General features: G+C 30.5%; 2 protein-coding genes across 6 annotated transcripts in view; one reads left to right on the top strand and one right to left on the bottom strand.

Annotated features, from left to right (window-relative positions):
- The window catches only part of bru1 (bruno 1), a 403,554-nt gene that overhangs the window by 47,461 nt on the left and 329,423 nt on the right, over positions 1–26,670 (bottom strand). The gene's annotated exons all lie outside the window — the stretch shown is intronic.
- On the top strand, positions 18,634–21,515 carry LOC135952654 (uncharacterized). Its single transcript, XM_065502670.1, has one exon. It carries the CDS (start codon positions 18,801–18,803, stop codon positions 21,204–21,206), a length of 2,406 nt encoding a protein of 801 aa, XP_065358742.1. The 5' UTR covers positions 18,634–18,800; the 3' UTR covers positions 21,207–21,515.

The raw sequence follows: 26,670 nt of genomic DNA, 5'->3' as shown, positions 1-26,670 counted from the left end.
CACACATAAGATATAAGGAAGCTTTTTCTCTTTCTCTCTCTTTCTCCTTTTAAGATTATTTTTCAATAACAACAAAAACATCAATGACAACATCATCAGCTCCAAGGATTCAAGGCTATTTAAAAACATATTGTTGCTTGTTGAAGAACGTTACAAATAGACTTTAATTTGCAAGAAGTTCTTTTTTTTTCCAGCAAATATTATTAATATTTCATAAGAAATATGATTTAAGCATTTAACCATAATTGAGAGATATGCTGACGTATTTAAGTAGCCAATTAAAGATGATTGACTGTTAATTCAAAATCCTTCACGTGTTTTAATTTCTTAAGTATAGTTTTATAGCTCAGTGCATTCTTATTAGGAGTTTAGCAGGTTTTTGATTGAATTTTGTAAAGATTTTATTTACTCTGTTCCAAAGTGATGGGTATCTCAGAGAGAGCATTCTCAGTGATCGAAGTAAATAGCAGTTGGACGGGTCATGGTCTGGACTATAAAGCGGTAGAGGAAAAACTTCCCAACCACTTCATTCTAAATACTTTTTAACATGTATGGCAAAATGTGGCCTAGCGTTGTCATAATGTAATATTACATTCAATCAGCATCCCAGGACCCTTTTGCTCCCACTAATTACAGAGAATTACCATAGTGCCATGGATATTTGGATTTGGTGTCGATTCGGCTGGTTGGCCGGGCTTCAGATACGATCGTAATGAATCTATTTTTCATCGTAATATAATGATTCAGTGTAAAAATAGTTATCTTTTATAGAGTTCAAGCATCATTTCGGACATGCGAAATTGTCTATTAAACTTTAAAATAAAAATTTTAAATATTTTATAAATTTTTATTTTTAATTTATTAGCGAAAAAAATTTTATGACAAATTTTTTTTTTAAATTAAAAAAAATTTTAAAATTTATTAGTGAAAAAATTTGTATTAAAAAAATGTTTTATTGCGGAAAAAATTTCTGAGTAAAAAATATTTTTCCCTGTTTTATAGGAAAATGTCCAACGATTTCGAATATGCTACTCTTATTACAATTATATTTTTGGTTCAGAAGATATAGCCCTCCAAATTTGACTGATTTTCACTGTAACAGACCATGTCAAAAATTGTATGTCTTGAGTTTCAAAATATTAATTTTGATAGATATCCCACTCGCATCCCTCTAAGCGAATAAAAGGGTCTTCAAGGAAAATATCTAAGCTTTTGTTTGAGCTAAAAAAAATTAAAAAAAGGGTCCATTTTGAAAAAAAAGTCAACAAAGTTTTTGATTTTGCAAAAAATGAGTTTGAGTTAAAAAACATTTATTTTGATAGATACCGAACTCGCATCAAACTAGGCAACCAAATGGGTCTTCAAGGAAAATATCTAAGCTTTATTTTAAGAAAAAAGCCCATTTAAAGAAAAAATCAAAAAAGTTTTTGATTTCGGAAAAAAATAATAAAAATATTGTATTTTTTCGAAAGATTGAAGAAAGAGCTATCTAAACTATGTGGGACACATTTTGCTGAGAACAATAGGTAATAAGTTACATGGATACGAAAAAACACCTGCTTGGCCAAAACGTCATATTTTGACCCTCTCTAACTCAGAGAGTTCTCGACCGATCTTGTTGAAAACTTGTGTCTGAATTACTATCCAATATAACTAACCTTTTTACAAATTTTGATAGGAAGACATCGATTTCAAAAGTTGGCTCACTTGACATGAAATGTCTCAATATATGTTAAGAAAATAATAAATAATAGTAATGTTTGCTTTGTGTTTATTCAGGTCAATCGATAATTTCCAACTATCCACTTTTTTCCATATTTCTCAACTTTGATGAAAAATAATTTTGAAAATAAGTTCCTTGATTCTTCCTCTATCTAATGTACAAATTTCCAGCCCAATTGCTTTTTTCAAGATTTTAGAAGTAAAATTTTGAAAAAGACATATTTCCTAAAATGTGCTGCATGCATTTTTGGGCAATTTATGACATTTACAAAAAATTAAAAATAAAAAATTTTCTAATTCTTTTCTGAAATATTTTGCAAAACACTTAAAAATAAATTCGAAAAAAAAAATTTAAATCTTTTCTGGAATAATTTTTAAATCATAAAAGCCTTTAAAAGGAAATATAAAAAATCAAAAATTTTAAAAAATATTTTATTTTGCTTCCCATAAAATTGATTTTTAAACAAATTTAAACTTTTCCAACCTATAAGTAGGCACCTAAAAAGGCGTAGAATCCTTCCAAACACTAATTTCATAGGTTGATCAATTATCTATCATATGTTTGTTAAGTTTTTTGATTATTTCACTTGGTTCGAAAATTATGATTTTTGCAACGAAAAAACTCAAATAGCGCCACTGTGAGACGGTCAGATGGACGTAGTTATATCGACTCCGCTATCTATATCGATCCAGAATATATACATTGTGGGGTCGCAAATGAAAATGGTGAAGGGTATATTGACAGATGTCTATCACCAAAAAATAAATTTTTAAAAAAAAAAGACTTTGGACTAAATATAAAGATATTTTAAAAAATAGTTTAAACAACAAACAAGTGCACAAACGCATAATACCCTGTCGCTGGGTGTTGGTGTTAAAATTCACGATTAAATTAAAAAATTTTGTATCTCAAATTAAAAGAAAAATTCAAATTCATCCCATTGTGCTTATAATGAACAAAAAAAAAAGAAAAACAAAATTTCTTTTAGACATTCAGGCATTTTGATATTTATTATATTTTGAAATTTTTTGGACAACATAAAGCAGATATTGTGGATTTATATATGTAGATATGAATAATATAGACTCCACCTACTTTTAAATATCCCTGCTTAAACTAGTCTAACTCTTCTATTTATTATGCTCTGCTTCAGCTACAAACAATTCGTCACATCAGTTCAATGTGAAACACAACTAACTCACACATGATATATTGGGATCTAATGGCAATAAAAAATACGAAACAAATTTATTTTTAATGAATACAAAGTTGCCAACGAACAAAAGTGCGTCGTCAGTATTAAAGAAATCTTCGCAATGAAAAGATGTGTAATTTTTTGTTTGTTTATTCTTTTGTTTATTTTTAAAATGCCGCGATATGTTCATTTTTTACTTGTTTAACAACGAAATGGAAGAAAAAAAAATTGGTGCATAAAAATGATTTAATAAATGATAAGAGAAAAAAAAAATACATTTCTTTTGTTGTATAATTTCTGCAAAACGAAACTTTTCTCATACAGAAACATATGGTTGGCATAATAGGATTACGAATGTATGGAGTAAATGTATGAATATGTACAGCAGATACTTGCATATATTTTTGTATATAATAACATATTTATATACAATATATGCTTATTTCTGGATGATAATTGTAGAAGTGTCAAGAAACAAATTACACTAAAACAAAATTCAACTAAAAAAATCACCCTAAACTTTAGCATCAGCACACACAGTGGGCACATATTGATAAGAATAGAACTTTGATTTTATTGATGTGATTTATTTTTTGGAAACCTAATTTTATTAAACAGTTTACCAAGAGTGGTAAGGATATTGTTACGTTTTAACCTTTTCAAAACGCTGGTTTATTTCCTTTAAATAAACCGGATACTTTTGATTCCAAATAAAAGCCGTTTAGTAGTTTGAAAATGGTAATAACTCTTTATTTATTCAAATGTACAACAACAACAGAAACGTTTGTAAATTCGCAGAAATACAGACACAATTTATAATGTACACGAATTTACTTGAAAAACACAACACACTTTAAGGCACTCAGTTGATGTTTATTCGAAAAGCGTCTCTGATAAACTCACTCACGACTGCAACCTCTGCCACTATTTATAACTTTGCCATTTGCACTCTAGATTGTTCTAACTGTCAAAATTCGAATATTCTAGATCTTACTAATACATACGCCATCTGTGGTGTACTTTCTACAATGTTCTTTAACTGAATATTCGAATTCGAATACAGCGTTGCCAACTTACGATCAAATCAACTGGAAGCTTTTATTTAATAATGTCCACAGATATGTTACAGTTTGCTACTACTACTACTTTTAAATCAGCCCTTAAAATCGTTATATTTGAATTCAAGTACAATTTCGTAACAATATATATGGGAGATTTCACGTCAAGTGAACCAACTTTTAAAATCGTTGTCTTCCGATGAAATGAAATTTACACCAAGGTTAGACCTATTGTAAAGTAATTCAGACACAATTTTGCAACAAGATCGGTCAAGAACCCCCTTGACATTTTGGCCAAAAATGTGATTTTTCTCATCCATGTAACTTATTACCTATTGTTCTTATCAAAATGTGTCCCAAATAGCTATATAGCTATTTCTTCAGTCTTTCGAAAAAAATATTAAAAAAAAATTAAAAAATTTTAATATTTTTTTCCGAAATCAAAAACTTTTTTGAATTTTTTTTTAAACTGGGCCTTTTATTTTCTTAAAAATAAGCTTAGATATTTTTCTTAAAGGCCTATTTGGTCGCTTAGTGGAATGCGACTTCGATATCTATCAAAATAAATGTTTTGTAACTCAAAACATGATTTTTTTTTCCAAAATGGGACCTTTTTTAAATTTTTGTTTGCTCAAAAGAAAGTTAGGATCTATTACTTTAAGACCTATTTGGTCGCTTAGTGGGATGCAAGTGGGATATATAGCGAAATAAATGTTTTGTAACTCAAGATATACAATTTTATGATTTTTTTTTGGCAAAATCGAACTTTATTCCAAAATGGGACTTTTATACCCTACACCACCATAGTGGGGAGGGTATTATGCGTTTGTGCAGATATTTCTAACGCCCAAAAATATTAGTATAACACCCAGAATCACTTTCTGGGTCGATTAAACGATGTCCATCCTTCCGTCCGTCTGGTTGGCTGGCTGGCTGTCCATGTAAACCTTGTGCGCAGAGTACAGCTCGTAATTTTGAAGATATTGCGATCAAATTTAGTGCATATTACTTTTTCGGCCCAAGGACCAATGGCTGATATCGGTCCATTATTTCATATAGCCCCCATACAAATGTCCTTCCGAAATTGGACTTTATCGGTCATAAATGTTTAATTTATAAATGTATCTCCACAAATTTCGCTTCAAATAAGTTTTATATATACAAAATTCATGTCACCAAATTCTGTTACGATCGGTCCTTATTTAGTCATAGCTCCCATATAGACCCGCTTCCGAAAATCACTTTAACGTGCATAAATCGCTTAAAAATGTTGGTATACACACAAAATTCAACATAGTAAACTTTCATATAGACGTAAATCACACTGGTGATCGGTCCATAATTGGTCATAGGCCCCACTTCCGAAAATCACTCAAAAATATAAATTATTGAAATTTTAAAAGAAAAATGTTTTTGCTCTTTTACTTAGTGTAGGGTATTATATGGTCGGGCTTGACCGACCATATTTTCTTACTTGTTTTTAATTTTTTTTTTTTGCTCAAAAGAAAGCTTATTCTATTCCTTTAAGAGCGTAGTGGCATGCGAGTGGAATATCTATCAAAATAAATATTTTGTAGCTCAAGTAGTACAATTTTTGTGGAAATCGGCCCATAATTGGCTGAGATATAAGCAAGAAACCAAGACTATCTCGCTTTTTGACCAAATTATTTTTGACCCATCTGTATCTGGATAACTAAGTCTTTAATATAGACAGTATGGTTACCTAATGATAGACACTTCAAATGCCTTTTCAATGACATATTTTATGTTATCATAAAATTTAATTTCTAGCCATATTTTTTCACTAATAAAAAATTTTTCACACAATTTTTTTTTCTCAAAAAAATATTTTTAATCTTTATCCTAAATTATGCTTTGGTGAAGGGTTAGAAATCTGTGGTGAAACAAATCTCGGTATTTATTACCATTTATTTTTCCATCTTCTCCACTGTTTGGCATCATAATTTTTATTTATTTTAAAGTTTTTATAACTAAGTGAGCAAAATAAAAGACAAAACAATAAATGAACAACAATATTGTACTATCAAACACACAAAAATACATACATACAAATGTATATTAATATTTTTTTTTTTAATATAATGCGATAATAAGATAAGTACATAAAAGTTTAATGCACATCATGATCATCATAATCATCATCATAACTAACTATATACAAAAGATGTCAAGGACGTAGCTGGAAGATGATTGAAATGGGGCCCCCTTTAAATTTTGCGATAATGTTTAATATGATGATCTCTTGGCAACAGTCAAAAGATCATCACAAAATTATACAAACAAACAAATGTGAAAATAATGGTTATAAAAATATGTTGGACCTTTTATTTATACGCTGTGAATTTATCAGCTGAAAGCAAAGCTATTTTTAAACAACACTTTAAGGTTTTAAAGTATACGTTGTGTTGTCGTTTATATTTTTTTATGTTCAACGAATCATTAAATGATTTATGTAGTAGGTAATTGTTGCTATTACTCATAAGAATTTTCTGTATGGAAATATATGTTTCAGATTTTTTTTAAAACCAGACAGTTTTTAAAATTGATAAGGGGTTGCATAGAAAGTTTTGTATTTAAAACATACTAGATTTGTTTTTTAATACGGAAGAAGATCTTTATCAGGATTTATTGAATAGGGTTTTTATAAAATAATGTTGCATATTTCGATTAAAATGTTTTATTTACTTTTTGCACACTATATTTGATGCCATTGTTAAATTTTTAAATTTATCACCTTTTGTATGAAAACTTTGTTTTATAAAACTTTGATAAATTTAAAAATTTATTACGAATATAGCGGCTACACTATATATAAAGACCTTTGTGGGAAAAATGTGTCAATTATCCAATCACAAAAAATGTTACGAATTAACTCCTAATTCGATTAAACTATATCCATTCGCCGCATAACGAAGCAGCTTCCTCCCATAAACTGAACCTAAAATTCTTCATCAAATGAGCAATTTTTTTGCTCATGTATGTAAATATGTATGAGGATTACTGACCTCATACATGTGTAAGTCATGTTCAACGAATCATTAAATACAGATCAGTATCAAGATTTTTCATAATTTTTTGTAACCAGACAGCATTAAACGTTGATAAGAGCTACATAGAAAGACTTGTGTCTGAATCGTAATAGATTTTTTGTTAATATTCAATAATTCTTTGTTGATCAGAAACGTTTGGTAATGAAAATGAGCAACAACGCTTGAGTAGAACTAGAGATATTAATCAAAATGTGAAACCACCAAAAAAAAGTTGATAGTATTGAAAAATATTTAGATATTTTCTATATTGTATTATTTGCCCATAGAACCTATATAAAATCCATTTCCGGAAATCTCTTAAATACCCATTATTCTCATAAAAATATCGTTATTATGTTAAAATTCTATATAAATAATCCGAATGTATATAAAAACAAGTAAGAAAGTATGATCGGTCAAACCCGACCATATAATACCCTACACTAAGTAAAACAGCAAAATCATTTTTCTTTTAAAATTTCAATAATTTGTATTTTTGAGTGATTTTCGGAAGTGGGCCTTATATGGGGGCTAAGACCAATTATGGACCGATCACCTTGAAATTAGGTCGTGTGATTTATGTCCTAATGAAAGTTATTTATGTAGAATTTTGTGTATATACCAAAATTTTTAGGAGATTTATGCACGTTTAAGTGATTTTCGGAAGCGGGTCTATATGGGAGCTATGACTAATTATGGACCAATCGTAACAGAATTTGTTGACATGAATTTTGTATATATGAAACTTATTTGGAGCGAAATTTGTGTAGATACATATATAAATTAAATATTTATGACCGATAAAGTCCAATTTCGAAAGGACATTTGTATGGGGGCTAGGTGAAATAATGGACCGATTTCATCCAGTTTCAACAGGCTTCGTCCTTGGGCCGAAAGAATAATATGCACCAAATTTTATCGAAATATCTTCAAAATTGCGACATGTACTCTGCGCACAAGGTTTACATGGATAGCAAGCCAACCAGCCAGCCAGACGGACGAACGGACATCGTTTAATCGACTCAGAAAGTGATTCTAAGTCGATCGGTATACTTTAAGGTGGGTGTTAGGCCAATATTTTTAGGCGTTACAAACATCTGCACAAACGCATAATACCCTCCCCACTATGGTTAAAATTTATTTTAAAATTTCAATAATATATTTTTATGAGTGATTGGGAGCTATGATTGGTCATATAATGTCGTGTGATTTATGTCTATATGAAACTTATTTCTGTTTAGTTCTCGTAAATATAAAAAAATCGAATATATAAAACTCATTTGAAGAGAAATTTGTGTAGATACTTATATTTAAATGGGCCGATTTGTTAGAACGATATTGTGCCATCGATTATAGATTTTGCCATGAGGACAACATATTTCCACTACGACATATCAGACAAATAATTTTCGAGGCGCCCAAATTTCAGAAAAAGTAAAAAAATTAACTTTTTCTGAAATTGCGCTCCTCAAAAATGATTTTTTTTTGATACGTCGCACAGTGTGGCAAATTTAAAAATGTCGGCTAAAACTCTATAACTTTTGACACAGGCGGAATTTTTTTAATGCGGATTTTTGTTTGATAGGTGGCTTGTTTTTCCTTATTTTGGTTTAATTTAAGTAAGAATTTTTTTTTGCAATTTGCATATGAAATTTATAACAAAAAATTGAGTATTTATTTATTGTATTGTATAACATAAAAACCTTTCCATATTTTTGTCGAATAATTAAAAAAAAATTTAAAAAAAATGTTGAATTTTTTTTTAGAAAAGTTTTATAAGAAATATTTTATTTTCCAATAAATTTTAATAAATAATGATAATAGTAGTAAAGAATTATAATAATAACAAGTATGAAAGTATATTCCGTCAATCCCGATAATATAATACCCTAAACTAAGAAAATTTCAATAATTTATTTTCGTGAAAGATTTTCGGAAGAGGGCCTTATATGGGAGCTATGACTAACTATGGACCCATCGCCATGAAATTAGGTCATGTGATTTATGTCTATATGAAAGTTATTTCTGTTGAATTTTTTGTGTATACCAAAATTTTTAAGAGATTTATGCTCATTAAAGTGATTTTCGGAAGTGGGCCTTATATGGGAGCTATGACTAATTATGGACTGATCGCCATGAAATTAGGTCTTGTGATTTATGTCTATATGGAAGTTATTTCTGTTGAATTTTGTGTTTATACCAAAATTGTTAATAGATTTATGCTCGTTAAAGTGATTTTCGGAAGCGGGTCTTATATGGACGCTATGACTAATTATGAACCGATCGTCATAAAATTAGGTGACATAACTTCCGTATATATAAAACTTATTTGTAAAGGAATTTTGTGTAGATACCTTTGTTAATTAAACATTTATAACGGATGAAGTCCAATTTCGGAAGGACTTTCGTATGGGGACTAGGTGAAATAATGGACCGATTTCAGCCAGTTTCAATAGGCTTCGTCGTTGGGCCGAAAAATTTTATGGCGCAAAATTTTATAGAAATATCATCAAAATTGCGACCTATACTTTATTCACAAGAATGCATTTATACTATACAACATATATGGTGGTATAGAGTATTAGCATCATACTTGAGTCAGAAAAATGTATCAAGCTCAAAAAGAGCAAAAAAAAGCGCATGACGAAATAGGTAAGATAATAAAGGAGAGAGTACGTACTTTCAAATGCTATAAGGCTTTTTAAGAAATATTAGGAATTCCCTAAGGTTCTATTCCATCAAACCTTAAATTTATGTAAAATTTAACACATTTTTAAAAATAATATGGAAGCGGTTCCAAAAGTGGTGGAAACATATATCTGCATTGAGATTAAAGATATGAAACCATTTTATCAAAAACCGTTTTCTTCATAAAAATCCCTTTTGTAAATAAAAAAAATCCTACTTTTCAATCAGATAATAAAAAGGTGCATATTGAATCACCCTGTTTATAGGGAAAATGTTTACATACAGACCTGAATTTTTGGCTTCTGAGGTTCTCAGGTGTTTACTTTAATATGAGTATTGAAAATTAAAATTAGGCGGCAAAAAAAAAAGACTTTTGGCCGTTATTTCAAAATTAGCAACACTGTGCGTCGTAGTGGCAAAATATGTGTACAAAATCCAATTTAATTTTTTGTCTAATCAATAAAGAATTTAATTCTAGAACAAATATACATATAACCGATAACTTTCAATTTCAAGATATCAATGTACTTTTTTTGTCCTTTTCAAAACCGATTCCGACAATGATTAGATTCTATGACAATCCCGAATTTTTTTTCAATTTTTTTTTTTTTTGATGAACAATAGGTAATAAGTTACATGGATAAGAAAAAATACTTGCTTGAGCAAAATGTCAAATTTTGTCCCAAATAGTTTAGATAGCTATTTCTTCAATCTTTCGAAAAAATTTTTTGATTTCCGAAAAAAAATTCCAAAAATTTTTAATTTTTTGTTTAAATTAAAAATAATAGGTAATAAGCAGGGAAACCAAAATATGCAAATGCATGTTTTTTCTGGTGAGTCTAATGAGAACATGGATAAGATATTTACACGTTTCAGAACTATTTAAGAATTTTGGCATTGATTTGTTAGTGCATATTTTTGCATATTTTACCCTTAAATACATATTTTTGCATATACTTGTTTTATGAGCATATTTATGTTATATTTTGCGTTATTAGAGCATATTTTACTGTTTAATAGCATATTTTGAGTTTATCAAAAACAAATTTTGTCTTACTTATTTTTCGCTGTAACAGGTTTTTACTTCCTTTGTTTAAAATTCAAAATTGAGAAATAGATGGCTTTTCACCAAAAAAAATAAATTTTTTTTTTTTAAATTTAAAATTCGAAAAAAATTTTTATCCAAAAAATGAAAAAACTGAAAAAAAATTTTGTTCACCAAAAATATTTAAATTTTTTATTTTGAAGTATAATTAGGTGAAGGGTATATAAGATTCGGCACAGCCGAATATAGCTCTCTTACTTGTTTTAATATAAAATAAGCACTATTTTAATAATAGCTCCATCTAAATATCAAATTTTAGTTCTAATTCAAACTTAACCGTTCTAAGTGTTAAAGAAATATTGTCTTTTAAATTTGCTCCTGTAACATCAGTTGTTGTCGAAAGAACATTTTCTATGTTTAAAAATGTTTTCAGATCCAATAGACAACGATTTTTATTTGAAAATTTAAGTAAATTTTTTTTGGTTAAAAATTATGTAAAAGTTTGTTTTTTTAAGAGCATATTTTTTAAATTTTAAGAGCATATTTTAAAGTTTTTACTGCATATTTAAAGCGCCTAAAACGCTTTTTTTAGAGCATATTTCCGGTTTCCCTGGTAATAAGTTACATGGATGAGAAAAAAATACTAGCTTGGCCAAAATATCAAGTCTAACTCAGAGAGTTCTGTACCGATCTTGTTGAAAAATTGTGTCTGAATTACTATCCAATAGAATTGACCCATATACAGTGGTGGCCAGGAATTTAAGACAAAAATTGTTTGCTAAATTCCACGTGATTGTCAATTATTTCCACAAATATGTATACATGAGGACTGTTTTAACACACAAGAGTGTTTTATTCGACTGTGTCAATTCATACATATTCACCACGAACACATAAAATTTTTCTACAACTTGACCAAACAAATTTTTTTTTTAAATAAACATATTTTCTCACATTTATATTATTATAAAATATTCGGACCAAATTTCATTTTTTTAGTTCCATTAGTTTCAATCATATCATGTTATTAACAGCGGATGTTCGCTGAGGTGGGTCAACGTATTTCCACATATCTTTGTCCATATGTTTTAGCGTTTTTTCCAAACATTTTTCAGAAACTAGAAATATTAATAATAAATTTCATACCCTTAGATGTCCTTTTATTTTGGCTCTATCGCACTTAAAATTCAGTTGATTAAAAAAATTCAAGTAGTTGTCTTAAATTGGTGGCCACCACTGTACAAATCGTTGTATAAAATGGTATTAAGATCGGTTCTTTTGCGAGCAGCAGTATTCATCCAAAATCAAGGAAATTGGGTACCAAACGAATTGAAGCCGAGAGAAATGCTGTTTGAACGCTATTAAAGAAAATCATTTTTGCACCCAATCATTAATTGAGACTTAAAGTGGATCCATTACTACAATCCGAAGAGTAAGTGATCGTATGTAAAGACCGGCCAACTAGCCGGATTGACACCTAAGCCAAATAACCATGGTGCTATCTGTATTTAATGGGACCAAATTATGAAATCTGACTAGACCATAATCATAGCGACCATTGGCCGAAAAACGCCCAGGCATGAAATCGTAATACTCGATCATAACAACGATCGGCCTCACGATGCAATTAAAAAGCATTTAGGATGAAGTGATTGGGAAGTTTTATTTGTTTCGATCGATGCAGAACGCTCTCTCTGGGACACGTTTCACTTTGGATAAGAGTATCCGATATTACTTTGATACGTTCTTGGCTTCCAAAATGAGCAATTATTTCGACTCGGAATCCATATATTGCCCGAAAAATGGGAAAAGATCAAGCTAACAATGGCCAATACTTTGAATAAATTTATATTGTACAAATGTTTCAAAATAAAAGACAAAAATTATGATAGATCCAGATACGAGAATAACTTTATAGCACTAGGTTCACTTAGGTGGTGAAATTTTCCTGAATATATAAATTGTTGATCAGAAATGTTTGAAACCAAAAAAAAAAATCATAACAAAATGTCCGTCCGGTATTTCAAATACAACAAGACCTAGAAAACCGATATTTCTCATAAATAGTTATTGTTAAAAATCGTTAAAAAATTTTGGTTCAAAATATATGAAATACTTTGTTCGCACTTATCACTTTATCATATTTATAAATTAATGAACTTAGATAAGTAAAACAATTGCAAAATAAAAATGTTTTTTTTTTCATGTTCTAGTCGCACATTTTTATTTCTCTTATATTAAGAAAAAAAAAATACCTGGGAAACGATTAAATATTTAAATAAATAATGAATGAATTTTGTTCTTACACACTTACTTAGCTAATAAATAATATCTGTTTCTGTATTTACAATATAAAACTACATAAGTAAACATTATTTATCACAACAAAATGAATTTACTTAATGGGTTATAATTATTATTATTTAATTTTATACGTATTTTTCTTTTCCATATCTCTTTACAAACCAAACAATACAACAATAAAAAACAACCTCCTCACAAGTCTAAAGTTCTTTTCTTTTAATTCATTTGCAATAATTTTAATGCGTTTTTTTCCTTCTATTCATTACAATGAATGCACTTTCATTAATACTAAAAGCGAGTATAATGATGCGTAAAAAAATCACAAACAATGTTCAAACATTTTACTCTTTAAGAATAAATAATACAAAAAACTAAAAGAACAGGATCAACACTAAGACCAGGCGATTTAATTTATTGCAAAATAAAACAGAATCTCTACAATTAAGATTATTTTTGTAAGGCATCTAGTTTGCTACTCTGCAGCACTCAGCAACTGATTGCACTAGCTTTGCACTTAATAATACACACTTATGTTAATATGTGCTTAATCAGTTTGATTGTTTCACTTCATTTCAATTTGTTTAAATTGTAATTATTTTGTTTCATTTTTGTTGTGTGGCGTGAGGCCCATTGGGGCCCCTTTTGCTACATTGTTTGGCCCTGATAACATGCACTTGCACAAGTTAGTACATACACATCAAAACATAAGGTTAAACAAATTTTGCAACAACAACAAAAACGCAACAAAGAAAAGAGAAGGCATTTCGATGATAAGAAATACAACTGTGGTCTGTACAAATAATGCCTTAAGAGCCAATTTTTATTTAAAAATTTTGTTTGCAGATCAAAGTGGGCTTGCGCAGAAATTACTTTAATTAAATAAGTGATTTTAAGGCAAAAATTTTTAAAGCTTAATGTTACAGAAACTTTCAGATACTAAACGTTTGGTAACTAATTTTGCGATTGACTGTGCTCGATAAATTTGTATAAAGAGAAAAAGTTCCAAAAATATTTGTTAACTTTTTTTAGTACTAATTCATGAAATGCTTTAAAAAAAGTACTTTTAATCTCCCTCATTAAATATGAGTTTTTATAAAAGTACCAAAAAGAGAAATCATTAATCTCTGTCCATAATTAGGGCAATCTATTATCCAAATTTCAAGTTTATGTGGACATTTATTTTAAATACGATTTTTTTGAAAAAGTACCAAAAAGGGAAATATTTGCCCTTTTGGGAGAAAGAGTACTTTGTTACAGATTTGCTTTTTATCTAATTTTTGAATCATTATTAAATCAATATTTATACAGAACAATTTATTTAAAAAAAAATTCCCCTTAATACATCAAAATATCCAATTTTGAACTATAAATGTACTTGCACTTAAACACATTTATATAATTGTGATTAGGAAAACATAATAACCTATTTTTTCAAGTTTTTTAAAAAAGTACTTGGCTAAAGTTCAAATATGGCTTAAAATTCTATATTGATTTCTGAACCCATTAGAAAGTTATAAAATGATTTTTTTTTTTTTAAAAAATACTTTTTTTTACAAAATATTATTTTTTTCATCCTAATTTCGAGTTCAGGAGCTCATTTATTTAAATATGAATTTTTAGAAAAAGTACTAAAAATATAAATATTTGCCCTGTTTAGTTATCTAATTTTTCAGTCATTATCAAATCAATATTAACGCAGGATATTTATTGGAAAAAAAAAAGAATTCCCCATTATGAACTGGTACTAACATACAAATAGTTATATAACTAAATAACACAATTGTTAAACTTTTTGGAAAAGTAATTCACGGAAGCAATTTTTTTTTTTGCTTCGAAAATGTCAAATTTTGTGCCAACAAAGAGTCATATGCAGGAAGTTTCGCTTTACTTGTTTAATGAGTTTCATCGGTTTCAACGAGCGAGAGATGGTTCGTTCGGTTTAGAATTGTTGACTTTGACACGGAAGACAAATATTGTCAAGGCCAGCCAATAATGTTTGAAGACCAAGAATTGAAGATTATTGTAAAATTCATCCAAAATCAAATAAATTGGGTACCATACGAATTGAAGCTAAGATACCTTGACGATTTTGCATGCCGAAAATGATGTTTGAACGCTATAATAAAATAAAATGATTTTGCACAGAATTATTATTTGCGATGAAAAATGGATCAATTACGCGTAAGCTATCATATGTGAAGTCCGGCCAACTAGCCGAATCAACACCAAAGCCATCTGCAAAGCCACCACCTGGGCGAAGGACAGTAAACCACCCAAAAATTTTGGCCTTTTTACCTCCTCAGCACACGCCACTGCAATCACGCATAAACTTCGAAATAGGAACAAGGTCCTCAAGGCACTAGCCGGCAATACTTAGGGTATGGACAAAGAAACCTAGCTAGTCATCTACAAGACTATTGTTCGGTCAATGGTCAACTATGCTGCTCCACTGTGATCACCTTTGTTGAGTGATACTCAGTGGTGAAATATTCAAAGCTGTCAAAACCCAGCCTTACACGCAAAGAAAAAATATAGTTGTGTATGTTTACTGTAACCATTTCAATATTGTTACACGTTTTTTAACCATATTATAGTGACAGTTGCAGTATTTGTGATGAATAATTTTATCATAATATGTTGTTCTCAGATAAGCTGCGAGCAACTTAATATGGTAAGCCCTTCATCATATAAATGGTTGTCACAAACATATACTTGTTTACTGTAACCATATATATATATGGTTGATACAATCATTTGAATCGTAAATTAACCATATTATGGTTACCGCAATCCTGTAAATAGTTACTGTGACTATAATATTTTAAAAAAAATCTTGTAACAATGATGAAATGGTTATAGTAATCATGCACAACTATATTTATACCCTACACCGCCATAGTGGGGAGGGTATTATGCGTTTGTGCAGATGTTTGTAACACCCAAAAATATTAGTCTAACACCCACCTGAAAGTATAACGATAGACTTAGAATCACTTTCTGAGTCGATTAAGCGATGTCCGTCCGTCCGTCTGGTCGGCTGGCTGGCTGTCCATGTAAACTTTGTGCGCAGAGTACAGGTCGTAATTTTGAAGATATTTCGATCAAATTTGGTACATATTATTTTTTGGCACAGGGACCAAGCCTATTGAAACTGGCTGAAATCGGTCCACTATTCCACCTAGCCCCCATACAAATGTCCTCCCGAAATTGGACTTTATCGGTCATAAATGTTTAATTTATATATGTATCTCCACAAATTCCGCTCCAAATAAGTTTTATATACACAAAATTCATGTCACCAAATTTTGTTACGATCGGTCCATAATTAGTCATAGCTCCCATATAGACCCGCTTCCGAAAATCACTTTAACGTGCATAAATCGCTTAAAAATGTTGGTAAACATACAAAATTCAACATAGTTAACTTTAATATAGACATAAATCACACGACCTAATTTCATGGTGATCGGTCCATAATTGGTCATAGCCCCCATATAACCCCACTTCCCAAAATCACTCAAAAATATAAATTATTGAAATTTTAAAAGAAAAATTTTTTTTGCTCTTTTACTTAGTGTAGGGTATTATATGGTCGGGCTTGACCGACCATACTTTCTTACTTGTTTTTCTCTGTGTGTAAGGACCGTCACAGGCTGCCTTTAAATTACCTCAGAACACCACCTTCACGAGGAAGCCAAGGTTGTACCGGTCATGGAACACAACTTAATGTTGACGCATTAGTTCCTTCTGGGATGTCACCCAAACTTCAGCATCACAATGTTGGAGTCCCCTCAGAAGCATGTCAGAAAGGACCTACGTAAATACGAGGAGAGCATATATGACAGCTTTCAATGACATTAATAGAGACGCCATTAATTCCGTGGTAGCAGGATACCGTATGAACGCCGTAATTGGAGGTCGATAGCAGATGCCGAGTAAAACAGGAGTCGTTCTGGCTCGATCAGGATGGAGCAACATACTTAATGCTTTTTGGACCCGCCTAGAACGTGCCGTTCTCAATTTATGCCCAGCATATTGTCTGGGTCCTCATGATACCCTCCACATATTCAACTGTTCAGCCAATCCTACTTCATTACGTCCTATGAATTAATGGACACATCCAGTCGAAGTAGCACAATTCGTTGGACTTGAACAACATGCAGAACCCCCTGATTGAATATTGTAAAATTGTTTATGCTGCTACAAGAGCAACAACAACAGCTTTATTATGAGCTGTTGAAATTTTACTAGAACATCACCGGAAACCTGAACCGACCGAACGCAAATTATTCATTTGAAGCGAGCATTGGCCAAAAACGGCCAGACATGAAACGGTAATATTTCATCACGACAACGCTCGGCCATATGTTACAATACCTGTTAGAAACTATTTACAAGGATTGGGAAGTTTTGCCTCACCCGCCTCACCCAGACCATGCTGCATCCGACTACTATTTGTTTAGATCGACGCAGAATGCCCTCTCTTGGATACGCTTCACTTTGGAAAACGGTGTCTGATATTGGCTTGATTCATTCTTAACCTCAAAAGCAGTTCTTTTGGTCCGGAATCCATGTTTTTTTTTTCTTTTCTTTTTTTTTTTTAAACAAACACAAACTACGTAGCGTTTTGCTTGTCTGCAGTTACACCCAGAGTCTCTGGCGGGAATCGAACCTGCAACCCTCAGAGTAATAGTTCAGCACACTATCGACTGTTCTATCGAGGCACCCAGAAAGATGGGAAAATGTCATAGCTAACAATGGCCAGCACTTTCAATAAACTTATATTATATAAACAAATGTTTCAAAATAAAAGCTAAAAATTTTCATACCCCAAACAATTTAAAGATTCCGACACTATGTTCCTGTTTAAACCGTTTTATCACATCATACGTCGATTTTCAAATAAACAATCTAACAAAATTCTTTTTTTTTTGTTCAATTTTGCCCATTTTGCCTCTTCTGGCAAAAAATTTTAAATAATAAAATGAAATTCTAAATGAAACCCAGCCTAATGCTAATGTTTGTGATTAGAAAACATATTAAAATAAATTTTAATAGTTTTTGAAAAAGTACTAATTCTACAAATAGTACCATCTCGGAAAAAAGTACCAAATAAGCAAATGAAGTGAGTTGTTTGTGTTTTATTTTCAAAATATCCAACCCTGGATCATACACTTTTCAATCTCTGGCCAGTATAAATAAGAGACGATTTACTTTTAGTGCTGAGTGTGTGAGACACAGTAAGTTTACTGGTTCAGTGAGAGTGAAAAGCTTATGAGCAGCACAACTTGTATGCAGCAGGCAACAATAAATGATCAAACACACACATATACCACTACAAACTATAGCCCACTGTGCATTATTAATTCAATAAATACCAAGTCAGCATTCAGCATACTACTACAACAACAACAACTACCACAGAGTAAGAGCAACAGCAACAAAAATTCAAAAATCTTTTTTGTTATTATTGTCATTTTATTATTAATAAGACTTTTATGATGACGATCATGAGATGATGATGATGATGATGTTGAGGAATTATTAATCGCATCTTTAAGAACGTAGAAGTAGTAGAGTAATATTGTATTGTATTGAATTGTATTGTATTGTGTACTATATGCCCTTATTCGCTTGCACATCGGGCATAATGTGTTGCTTTGTATAACAATGTAGCTTTCAATGCTCTCAACCAGTAGATATTTTGCATTGATATCAATAAGTTGTATCAATTCAAATGGAATTTATAAAAATTCTATTTAATATTGCATTCACAGTGCTGCCGTTGCTACTACTACTGCTGCTACAACAAATACCAGCAGCGAGGAGCACAATAACGCAACGATCTACTACTGAAAATAAATTTCAAAATGCCGAAACATCGACGATCGCAACAAAAATTTCACAAACAACAACAAAAACAACAGCAACACCAACAATAATAACAACAACAACAACAACTACAATAAATAATAAAAACAAAAACAATATAACGACAACAACAACAACAAGAGCACTGCGTAAACAAGAGCAAATAATAGATAATTCTATAGATTTCGCAGTTGATCCATGCGATGATTTCTATCAGTACGCCTGCGGTGAATGGAAGCAACAATTGTACGAGTATAATGATGAAGATACTGATGCTGAAGACAAAAGTACTGAACGTGTGTTTGGAGCTAATGAAGCTGAACAAAGTGTAAATGATGATGCTGATGCAGAAAGTGATAAATATGATCGCACTTTAGCTATGATCGATTATTTGGCAGACAAAGAGGTGCTAAGATATTTTAATGTGAGAAATATGACAAAGAATTTAAATACAACAACAACATCAACTGCGGGATCACAAACAACAACAACAAAAGAGCCGGATTTTATAATAAAAGTGTATAAATATTATAAATCATGTATTGCCATACAACAGTATGAACCTATTAAGTATTTGGAATGGTTGGAGTTGAATGAACACGTTAAATGGCCTTCATTGATAAACACAACAACAGCAAACAGCAAAGAACACGATGCCCATAAACATGATCATGCAGCTGTGGCAGAGGTTGCGGGCGAAGAAGTAGATGAAATTATAATGGACGACGACGATGATGATGATGCTGTTGATGCTGATGATGAAGCCGAAGAAAGTGAAAGTGGTGATGATGACAATAACGAGGAGCCTGCTCAGGACTACGACTCCAGTTGGATTACTACGCTGGCTATTTTACGCAAATATGGTATGAATGGCATCTTCATAGAGGAAGTCATTTACAACACCAAAAGCCTGCCCTCCAAAATGTTTTTGGGTTTCAATAAACCCATTAAACAGGGTGGCTTTAAAAGTTTGAAAAGTGATCATCTGAAAATTGTATTAAACAATTTGAAATTGCAGTTCTCAGAAGACTCTTTCAAAAAACTATGGCTGCAGGTGACAAAATTTGAATGGGAATTAACCAAACTCAATGATCTGGGCGATGAGCTGGGCACCGTTATCATACCAATTTCACATTTGCCCGTGTCCTGGTTAGTAGACTATTTAAGAGTAATATTGCAGCAAACCAAACCACTGGACTCAAGTATGCGCATTGTTTTAACAAATGCTGGCTATTTTATGGCTTTGAATGAATTGCTCAATGAATACGAGAATAATTTTCTAAATCAATATTTACAAATACGTTTTCTCTGGCATTTGTATCAGCAAGAGCCGCAAACATTTCAACCTCTTGATTGTATACTGCACATAAAGCATTATATGCCCCTGGCCTTTGAATGGATATTTGAGCAACAAAATCAGCATTTACATGAAGAAATACCCAAGATACAGGACTTGTATAGCAATCTGAGGCGCCAGTTTAATCTCACTTTATATACAAATAAGAATAATTTTGATTCGGCCACCTTGGATCACTTTGTGAAAAAGTTGGAATCTATACAGTTAAATGTGGGCTCATTTGTGGACATTGATCGTTCAAAGTTTTTCTATGAAAATCGTAAGTTCTACTCCCATCTAATATTGTCATCGAGAGAGTTTTTCTCTAACCATTTGAAAATGTTGAAATTCAATTTTAATTCCTTGCACTTTGGCATGCGCACTGTAAACACCTATTCGCACTACTACGACATGCAGGAATACAATCGGGGTCTAACATCAGCTCCCCATTTCAATAAACGTCTTAATATTCTACATATACCGCTGTCTCTACTACAACCACCCCTATATCACAAGGATTTCACGGACATTTACAAGTACAGCTCCATGGGTTTCATTTTAGCCCAAACCCTAATGTATAGCTTCAATTTAAATGGCCTGGCTGCAGCTGAACACCCCAAGCTATTTAAGCATTTAAAATGTCTGGGCTCCTGGGACTCTGCAGAAGTCAATGATAAAATAGCCGATGTCAGTGGCTTTCGTTTGGCCTATCACAGCTTCTTTCAGGCGCATGCCAATACCTTAGTATCGAATCGTAAGAAATTTTTCCTCAACTTTGCCCAATCATTTTGTGGTGCCTCACGCTCCTCAGATGATGATCTGGGCCGGAGTCCTGTCAACTATGCTTTGGCTCAGTTTTCCGAGTTTGCCAAAACCTTTGAGTGTTCACCTGATAGTCATATGCATCCACATGAAAAGTGTTATTTATGGGATTAATTATAATAATGAAATAACAAAAAAAAACAACTAAATTTAAGTATTAATATTAAATATTTTAGCTGTTATTTATAATAAAATTTTTATTTTATTAAAGGTTTACAAACTAAAATTTCCATAGAAAATTTCTTTCAAAAATCCTTTAATAAAATATAAATTTCATCAAGAATAAGAGAATTTATTTGTAATTTATTTTAGTATTTTAATTATTTTTTATACAAACAAACACACAAATAATCTGTTTTAAATAAAAGTTTAAGTTAATTTAAAAGGAGACAACCTTAAAAATCCCCACAAAAGCCAAGAAAATTTGTTTTATTGCTTTAAGATAAAAAAGAATATTAATTTGACAAAAAATCTCTACCTATAATAGTTAAGGAAAACCAATAGACTGCTATAATTAACAAAACAAAAACTAATAACATTGCCTCTATCTATATATATAAGTAATTTTGCTTAAACTATTAAAAACTACAATTTTGGAAGTAATTAAATAATTGCAAAGTTCATATGCTTGTTAAACATACATAATATAACCAATTTAAGGCGAAATTATAAAACTGTCCGGCAAATGAACCGAATTGAATGTAATACACCTGGAGTTTTATGCCTACAGCTCTAATAGTATTTGTTTTTTTTTATAATTTTATGCCTTTTTATTGATTAATTTTCTGAAGATTTCTAATAGTTTTAATTTTACTTTTAAAATATTTTCAAAATTCTTTATTTAAATGTAAATAGCTTTTAAATTTTATGACTAATATTTTTAATAAAAAATAAATTTTGTATAAGATTTTGATAATTTTATTTTGTTTATAACACAAATTGGTATGTTCAGAATGTTTCCTTTTTTAAATAAACTATGATTCGATTCATAAAATTAAAAAAAAGTAAGAAAGTATAGTCGGACAAGCCCGACCATATGATACCCTACACCGAGTATATGATTATACAGTTTTTTTCTGATATAAAACTTATATGTATTGAATTTTATTTGAATACCAACATTTTGAAGATACTTATGCTCGATAAAGTGATTTATGAGTGAATTATGAACTGATCGTCACAAAATTTGGTGAGATGATTTTCGTATGAAACTTATTTGTGCTGAATTTTATATGGATACTAGCATATTTCTGAGATATAATAAAGTTTTCGGGAATGGTGCTTATATGGGAGCTATGGAACATTACGGACCGATCGGTAATTAATTTGATAAATATGTTTATAATTAAGATATTTATGAGAGCTTAACTATTTTCAGACAGGGCAATTGTATGGGGCTAAGTGAAATAATGGACCAATTCTAACCAAATTCAATAGTCTTAGTCCTTGGAGCAATACGAAGTTTTATTTTGTCGAATAATCTTTAAAGTTACGACCTGAAGACAAGGTTAAGATGGACGAACTGACATCGCTTAATCGACTCAGAAAGATCCTGATCAGATTGGTATACTTTTATGTGGGTGTTAGGACAATATTTTTGCACATTACAAACATCATCACTAACTCAATATACCCTCTCCCCACTATGGTGGTGTAGGGTATAAATACTTTCGGAATATAAAAATCCCTAATTTTTGGTTCATATTTATATATGGTATGAATTTGTAAAACATTCCATTTTTCTTGGACACACCAAAATGGCGATAAATGTGAAATTAATTTTGATTAAGAGATCAGGCCAAAATCAGTTACGGCACTGAAGGAAAATCAAGTTGCTACTAACAAATAATAAATTAAGTCAATTCAAAAGAGTTTTTAAAGTATTTTCCTTAAAATATTAATAAAAAGTCGCTTGAAGGACAATAAACTTATACCTTTTACCAAAGTATAGTTTAAGAAAACTACAATATACATACATATCTACGTCTAGTTTAAACTTTCCCAACTCATCTCCTTAAAATCTTAAACTTGACGTGTGTGAACCAGCACTTATATCTCAGGCATTTGTGGATCGACTATAAATAGCAATCTAAGTTGGTCTATAGTGGATATATTGGATATATGACAAATTTATATATGGGGGACTTCATGTCAAGTTTTGAAATCGATGTCTTCCGATCGGGAATTTTAACAAGATCGGGAAAGAACTCTATGAGTTAGAGGGGGTCAAAATTTTTACATTTTGGCCAAACATGTTTTTTTCACATCCATGTAACTTAGTACCTATTGTTCTTAGCAAAATATGTCCCGAATAGTTTAAATAGCTATTTCTTCAATCTTTCGAAAAAAAATTTCCGAAATCAAAAACTTTTTTTCCAAATGGCCCTTTTTTCTAAAAAAAAGTTTAGATATTTTTCTTGAAGACCTATTGGTCGCTTAGTGAAATGCGGATTGGATATCTATCAAAATAAATTTTTGTAACTCAAAATATAAAATTTTTGATTTTTTTTTTTTGCAAAATCAAAAAATGTTTTGACTTTTTTTTCAAAATGGACCCTTTTTTTATTTTTTTTTTTTTTGTTTAAAAGAAAGCTTAGGTCTTTTCCTTGAAAACTTGATTCAGTTGATATGATACTATATTATATCCAACAAAAAATTAAAAGCATAATAAATTAAAATAATGTGACTGACTGTTTCAATCATCATCGCCAATCCCAAATTGCCAAATCTAAAAACATCAAATTCATATACTAGGTTCCGTTTGCATTCATAGATCCACCAAGTAGAAGTTTTTATAAATTAGAATGTTTAAGGGAAACAAAGGGCTAAAAACGGGTTGAGCTGGTTGGTTGGTTTACGTGATGGTTCACTGCCTATTGGATCGTTTTTTCACATCACACTTCAATCGGTTTTGGGATTGATCGTTTTTCATCACATGCCTTAATAACTTCGAAGCTATTTTTTAAATTAAAAGGAAATAATTTTTTTTAAAAATAAAACAACATTCAGCTAGAGTTGCGACTAGTTTAAAAATATTGGGCAAATGTAATTAAACAAGTGACATCTCATTAACATTTTTAAATAAAAACAAGTAAGAAAGTATGGTCGGTCAAGCCCGACCATATAATACCCTACACCAAGTAAATGAGTAAAAATATTTTTCTTTTAAAATATCAATAATTTATATTCGTGAGTGATGTTCGGAAGTGGGCCTTATATGGGAGCTATGACCAATTATGGACCGATTACCATGAAATTAGGTCGTGTGATTTATGTCTATATTAAAGTTAACTATGTTGAATTTTGTGTATATACCAAAATATTTAAGCGATTTATGCACGTTAAAGTGATTTTCGGAAGCGGGTCTATATGGGAGCTATGACTAATTATGGACCGATCGTAACAAAATTTGTGACATGAATTTAGAATATATAAAACTTATTTGGAGCGGAATTTGTGGAGAAACATATATAAATTAAACATATATGACCGATGAAGTCCAATTTCGGAAGGACATTTGTACTCTGCGCACAAGGTTTACATGGACAGTCAGCCAGCCGACCAGCCAGCCAGACGGACATCGTCTAATCGACTCATAAAGTGATTCTAAGCCGATCGGTATACTTTAAAGTGGGTGTTAGACTAACATTTTTGGACGTTACAAACATCTGCACAAACGCGTTATACCCTCCCCACTATGGTGGTGTAGGGTATAAATATTTCGGAATTTATATGATATAAATTTGTAATTCATTCTGTTTTTCGTTAGATGGAAAAATTGTAAATATCCAAAAATACCTTGTAAAATGTGTAATTAAGGTAAAAAATGTTAAAAAGACAAGTATTTATCCAAAAAGTGGGTGTTAACTATGTCTTGAAAAATTTGGTAAAATTGAATTGGAAAATAACAACGTAAGTCACAGTTATATAGAAATATGTATTTTTGAAACACCGTAATGCATTATAAAAAGTCACTGTCACTGATTCCACCATTGTCAGTTTCGCTCAGAAAATAATTAAAAGTAGAAGGAGCAGTAGAATGGATGATACCAGTAGAAGTGGAAGGTGCTACATCAAACTAATCATAAGAATTGAATCGTTTATTTCAAAAACCAATCAAGCTCCAAAATTGAGTTATTGGACGAAATTAAATACTGCCCGTGACCCCTTTAACGGTGAAGCATTACCCAGCATTTACCAAATATGTGGGATGGAATCCCATTTATATAAATGACACAATAAAATGCTGAAACAAGTAAACATAATTTTGATTAAATGATCAGGTCCAAATCAGGTATGACATTGAACGGAAATCTCTTGTCAGATAGGGCTCCTAGTCGGGAAAAATATCATAGGAATTCTCAGAAATATTTATGGTAAATTCATATCGGGAAATTTCGAGAATTTCTTTATAAGTTTTTCTATTAAAGTTGCAGTATCCAGCCATTGAACAAATTTTTATAATATTTTTCCGGAAATGGAAAATGTCCGAGAATTAGGAACCTATGCTATATTCCGAATCTTGTATTTCATTCACCAAAGATTAATTTATGGATAATATTAAAAACAAACCCATAAAAAAAATGTTAAAAAAACTAGTAAGAGTGCAAATTTTAAATATTTTTTTATTTTTTCAAAATTTAAAAAAAAAATTTGGAAATTGTTTTTTAATATTTTTTTTTGTTTCCAATTTTTTTAATTTATTAGTGAAACAAATTTTATGACAAAATAATTTTTTTGGTGAAAAAAAAAATTCGGGTTAAAAAAATATTTTTCCCGATTTCGACCCATTGTATGTCTAAGTTTTTCGACCCATTGTATGTCTAAGTTACATCGTTACAATGAACTTAGAAATATCTATCAGTAGATATCCATAATGTCTAAAATAACGACTTAGTAATCCAGATCTAGATACAAAAATAGGCCAAAAATCGAGGGTTTCCCGGTTTTTTCCTTATATCTCAGCTATTTGTGGGCAGATTTTCTCGATATTAAACACCAACCGAACCGGGACTATAGCGGATATATTGCTGAATAATGTATGTAATATATTAGATGCTATGGAATTTCAACATACATGATTATATATATAACGATCCAGAATATATATAATTTGTGGGGTCGAAAATGAAAAATGTAGAAATTACAAACAGAATGACAAACTTATATATAGCCTTGCCTATATAGTACTAGTAATATCTCAGAAACTTTAAAAAATTTCATATATAAATTATTATTAAAAAGTTTTGAAATTCCATTAAATCTAACTTATTTTGCTGATGAAGAATTAAAAGTTTGCTGTGTAATTATAAAAATTTCTGAAATTCCATTAATTTTTTATTATTTTGCTGATGAAGACAAATAACCCAGCTATAAATGCTGATCTCAAATTGATAATAATGCAAATTATTTCCACTATAAAAGGCAGGTGTATTTAATGACAAAATAATAATGTTTTTTTGTTTGATGAGTTGTTGCCGACTTGAGTAAAATGATTATAACTTACAATGTTATTAAAATGTAAATTATAAAAAAGATTAAAAACTGTCAACGTCAGTTTTCAGGGGTAAAGTTCTTT

The sequence above is a fragment of the Calliphora vicina genome, chromosome 2 (genome assembly GCF_958450345.1).
Source record: "Calliphora vicina chromosome 2, idCalVici1.1, whole genome shotgun sequence".
Classification (NCBI taxonomy): domain Eukaryota; kingdom Metazoa; phylum Arthropoda; class Insecta; order Diptera; family Calliphoridae; genus Calliphora; species Calliphora vicina.
Note: the sequence above shows the minus strand (reverse complement) of the source record. Positions and strands in the feature narration are given on the sequence as shown.